Raw genomic sequence first — 4,711 nt, forward strand, 5'->3', positions numbered from 1 at the left:
CCCCCCCGGGGAGCACAGATAAATCATCCCACAATGAGTGCAAGAGCTGTCGGGTTGTTTGGAACCTGTGATCTCGCCAACAAGTCGGAAACGCGCGCGTTTTAAATATTGTTTGGGTGCTTCTAGTGACTAAATGACTTCCACAGCACCAAATGGCTCCTTAAACCCGTTTGACCTTTTCTTTTTATTAGAGTATTTGTATCTCCCTTCTTTCCCTTGTATTTACCCCTCTCTCTACCTCTGTCTTTCCATTTCTCTTGTATATAACCCCCACTGTTTTCAGACCTGCGAGTCTGTATGAACTCCTTTTATACCTCAACTTTAGAATTGTTCTAGAAAGAGTAAAACAAAAAGGAAGAATATGAAATTGTAGTGTTCTTATTAGAAAAATTAATAAAAAATGATTTAGTGTGATTTTTTTTTTCTTCCAGTATTTGATTTCAGATTTTAGAAGTGTTTCATTTTATAATTTGTCACAAATGCTCTTGTGATAGTCAAATGTAATAAAAGGAGAGATTGCACCAATCTGACGATTAATATGTGGATCTGTTGAGACGAGATACCGACCTGGAAAAGAATCAAAGTGTTTCAATCTTGATTATAAAAAAAATAATCCTTTATAGACATTTTAATTCAGGTCCAAAAAAAAAGCAAACATAAGACGGCTTTGCTGAATCGAGCAGGATTTTCTTCTTGGGACGTTGGTGGTTTTGTTGTTGTGGTCACAGTGCAGCGACGGTCCAGCTGTTGTTGCCTTGAGCTTTACACAAGGCCTGCTCTTCTGCCTTTGGGACGCAGCCGAGAGTTCCCTGGACGCAGAACAAACGTGTTAAAACCGGAGCAATTTCAACAAACCGATTATATTAAACGCCGACCGAGAAATCAACTTGCTTCATCTTATGAGATTCAGAGATGAGCCTCGACGGAAGAGAGTCCTACGTGACTCGACGAGATGTGCGATAAGCCACAACTTCCCCATAAAAGCAGCACCGGCTGTTTTCTAACGCCGACGTAACAGTTTCGGAGGCTTTCGATTGGAAGCTGAACGGCACCTCTGGTGGCGGGGCGTCGATCTCCAGGGCCGGAGGCTCCTTCCGCCGACAGGCTCTCCTCCGACACGGGCAGCACAGGATCCACTGGAACGTCTTGCGCATCTCGCCGTCCCGCAGGGAGTAGATGACGGGGTTGACCAGGGAGTTGCACTCGGCGGCCACCAGGCAGTACTTCTCGTAGCTGTTGGCGTGGCTGTCTTGACCCAACAGGCCATCCAGCAGGAGAGTCACGAGACCCGGCGTCCAGCAGATGACAAAAGCTCCTGCAGAGGGACAAAGAGACCGAAATCAGATTCAAAGTGCAAAAAAAAAAAGAGAAAAGTTAAATCCTACTTGTAGCTTTACAGGAGATTTCGTATAAACAATTGCAATATTTACTTCATTTCGACATACTAGGAATTCCAAAAGGCTTTTCTGGAGAAAGCATCATCTCTAAACAAACAAGAAAAAAGTTGCAGAACTCGTTTTGCAGGAAGGACTGATGGGCAGTGTCTTAACACGTCACTCTCCAGTCCTACTGACGCCTTCACACTGGAAAAAAAAAACACTCGCAGAACGCAGTGAATTATCACTCGCAAACCTTGTTCTCACATACATTTCATCCACAGGATATAGTAAACACCAGGATGTATCTTTATATATTAAGAAGAAGAAAAAAAACATCCTGGTTAATCTATAACCAAACTAAACAAACTTCACCTTTGACCCCCCCCCCCCACAAATAATTTCTTGGTTTTGTAAACGACCTGCCCCCTCACCCAGAACCATCGCGATCGTCTTCATCAGGTTGACGACCGTTTGGCTGTGCCGCGTCTCCGAGGCGTGCCGGCTCTGGTATTTCACGTAGAGGAAGATACGGGTGTATATGGCCAGCATGACGAAGAACGTGAGCAGGTTGAGAACTGCCCAGAAGATAAGGAAGCGGCGGCTGTACAGGGGAGCGACGGTGGAGCAGTCGGCCAGGTCGCACTCGCAGTTCCAGAACGTGGAGGGCACCAGGCCCATGAGGATGGCCGTGGCCCAGATGCAGACGATCAGCAGCAGCACGCGCCGCTTGGTCATGTTGCTGTGCAGCTGCATGGTGACGATGGTCTGGTGGCGCTCCACGGCCACGGCCAGGAGGTTCGCCACCGACGCCGTGAGACTGATGTCGATCAGCGCTCCGCGCACGTACCACTGCTCCTTGGTCAGCATCCTGGTCCAGGGGCCGGTGTTCAGCATGAGATTGGCGTAGGCGATGCCCGCGAACAGGTCCGCGGCCGCCATGTTGCCCAGGAGGTAATAGATGGGGAAGTGGAAGCGGCGGTTCATGTGGATGGCGGCCATCACCATGAGGTTGGCCAGGACGACGATGACGCACACCGTCAAGCCCAGGCCAATGACCACGACGTCCCGCGTCGTCCACTCTGAGCTGATGCTCTTCCCCACCAGGTTGTAAAAGAAGAGGACATCGTTGGTGGAGTTGCAGGTATTGAACACGCCGTGCTCAGTGGCCATAACTGAAGGGAGGGAAGGAAAAGAAAAAAAACTATAAACAAGAAAGCACACAGTACTGTATTTGACCGGTGAAGCATTGTTCATTCAGTTCTTCCTCAAAGCAGATACCTGTAACAGACTCAGACAATATCTGGAGAGAGCTGCACTGTACTTTGGTTTTGGTGGGACGTTTATCTGTTGTTTACGAACACTGAGCACATTCAGTACTGCTGTTGTCAGTGAGATCAAGAAACCTCGCAAATGTTCAGTGTCACACGTGATGCAACAGTAAGTGAAAACGTACTGTGTTTTTAAACTATTAAAAACGCAACATGAAATTATGTTTTCACATTTCTTGGTTTTTTTTGTAACAGACAATTCCAAAACGTTCATATTTGTATTTATAATTATACTGTAAAAGCTAGTTTTAATAAAGGATATATCTTGAGACAGCCTCGTGCTAGAACATTTGACACATTCTAAATCAGAATGACTCACTGTGTCATCGCTGAAACTCTCATATGAAACTCGTTTTTCCCCTACTTTGAATAAAAAAACAAACAAACAAAAAGAAGACCCTACTGCCGTCTCCAGGATGTCCTCTATCCAAACATGTCCGAGGCGAAAGAGTGTTTAGTAGCTGCCATGTGAAGAGTTGGTCCGTCCTGTGTTATTTCCACTGCCCTGCGTCCATGTGGCGCTGAATCTGAACCTGAATGTAAAAATGTGAATCACTCTCACTCACATCAGCTGCCACTCTCGACAGGTCGCCTTGCTGCCTTCACGGACCGCAGGGAAAAAAAAGACAAACAGGACGCCGTGCTGCCTTCAAGGACCGCAGGGGAAAAAAAGACAAACAGGTCGCCGCGCTGCCTTCATGGACCGCAAGGAAAAAAAAGACAAACAGGACACCGTGTTGCCTTCAGGACCACAGGGGAAAATACAGACAGGTCGCCGTGCTGCCTTCATATACCGCAGGGAAAAAAATACAGACAACTTGCCGTGCTGCATTAATGGACCACAGGAAAAAAAAATAGCGCAAAGAAGTTAGTCTGCCTCCAAGAACGGCCGGAAAAAACAACAGGCGTATGACCCTGCTTTCAAATACTCAGTCCACATTTATAAATTTCACCAAAAACAAATGAGAACAATATATACAACAATACAGGAGTAAATAACTACAACTCCCAGTATGCAACGATAAATCTGCATCTAATGCGGACTTGGGAGATTAAAATCCACCTCTACAGAGTAGACAACCACGCTGGATTGTTTTACTTGTTCGTTTTAATAGTTCCATTGTAATTGTTTTGTTTCAAGCGTGTGTCGCTCACACGGCTTTATCAGCACTTACTGCCTCCACGTGGTCATTTTGGGGAACTGCAGCAAACATGTTCACGGCCACAAGAGGGCTGTAAAGACACTCGTAAGCAGGAGGAACTTGTCCTCAAGAATTATTTTTTTTTTTCAGCAAGGTTGAAGTTATGATTTTTTGAACCGACAACGTAAGGTGAATAAAATGTTTTAAATTATAACTGAAAAGCTAAATTTTGTCAGATATGTCCAGTAAATTTAATAAAAGCTTATTTTTCTTATGCATCTATTAATCACACCAATAGTAAATTATGTCATCCTTTGGCAGACATCTCACTTAAAAACAACAGATGAGGCTGTTAATCAAAACGGCAGACATTCTCAGAATATGTAAAAAAAAAAAAAACAACCCAGAACAGCGGTTTTGTTTATTTTTTTTTATTTTCTATAAAAGAGATGAGTTTATTCGATGATCATAACAGACTTAATCAGAGACCTCGATAGACCACTCACATACCAAATAATAATCGAGGAAAACGCCCCCCCCCCTCCCCCCATAAAAACAAAAAATAAAACAAAACGCCCCAAAACAGAACAAATGTAACACAAAATAAAATACCTGAATAAAGCAAACTCTGGGCTGAGCTGCGGGTCAGCACATTCTCTGTTGAACTCATGGCACGTTATGTCCGACAGTTATTGTGTGAAAGAGCAAAACAAACAAACAAACAAAAAAAAAAAATGCTGAAAAGGAATGAAGGTTTCTTTTATTTTCTGTCCTTTCAAAAATCAGTCTAGTAATAAAATTATATATTCATATAGGGTGGACTTCATAGAAATTAGACAAAAAGGTGACTTAAGCACAGAAA

The 4,711-nt window shown here is 44.1% G+C and overlaps 1 protein-coding gene across 1 annotated transcript; it reads right to left on the bottom strand.

The window, feature by feature from the left end:
- Positions 1 to 667: 667 nt before the first annotated feature.
- lpar2a (lysophosphatidic acid receptor 2a) lies at positions 668 to 3,235 on the bottom strand. Its single transcript, XM_080510875.1, has 4 exons — positions 3,111 to 3,235; positions 1,811 to 2,551; positions 1,053 to 1,315; positions 668 to 809 (listed from the first exon to the last, which is right to left on the bottom strand). Exons 2-4 carry the CDS (start codon positions 2,547 to 2,549, stop codon positions 723 to 725), a joined length of 1,089 nt encoding a protein of 362 aa, XP_080367001.1. The 5' UTR covers positions 2,550 to 2,551; positions 3,111 to 3,235; the 3' UTR covers positions 668 to 722.
- Positions 3,236 to 4,711: the final 1,476 nt, after the last annotated feature.

The sequence above is a fragment of the Blennius ocellaris genome (assembly GCF_963422515.1).
Source record: "Blennius ocellaris genome assembly, chromosome: 16".
NCBI lineage: Eukaryota > Metazoa > Chordata > Actinopteri > Blenniiformes > Blenniidae > Blennius > Blennius ocellaris.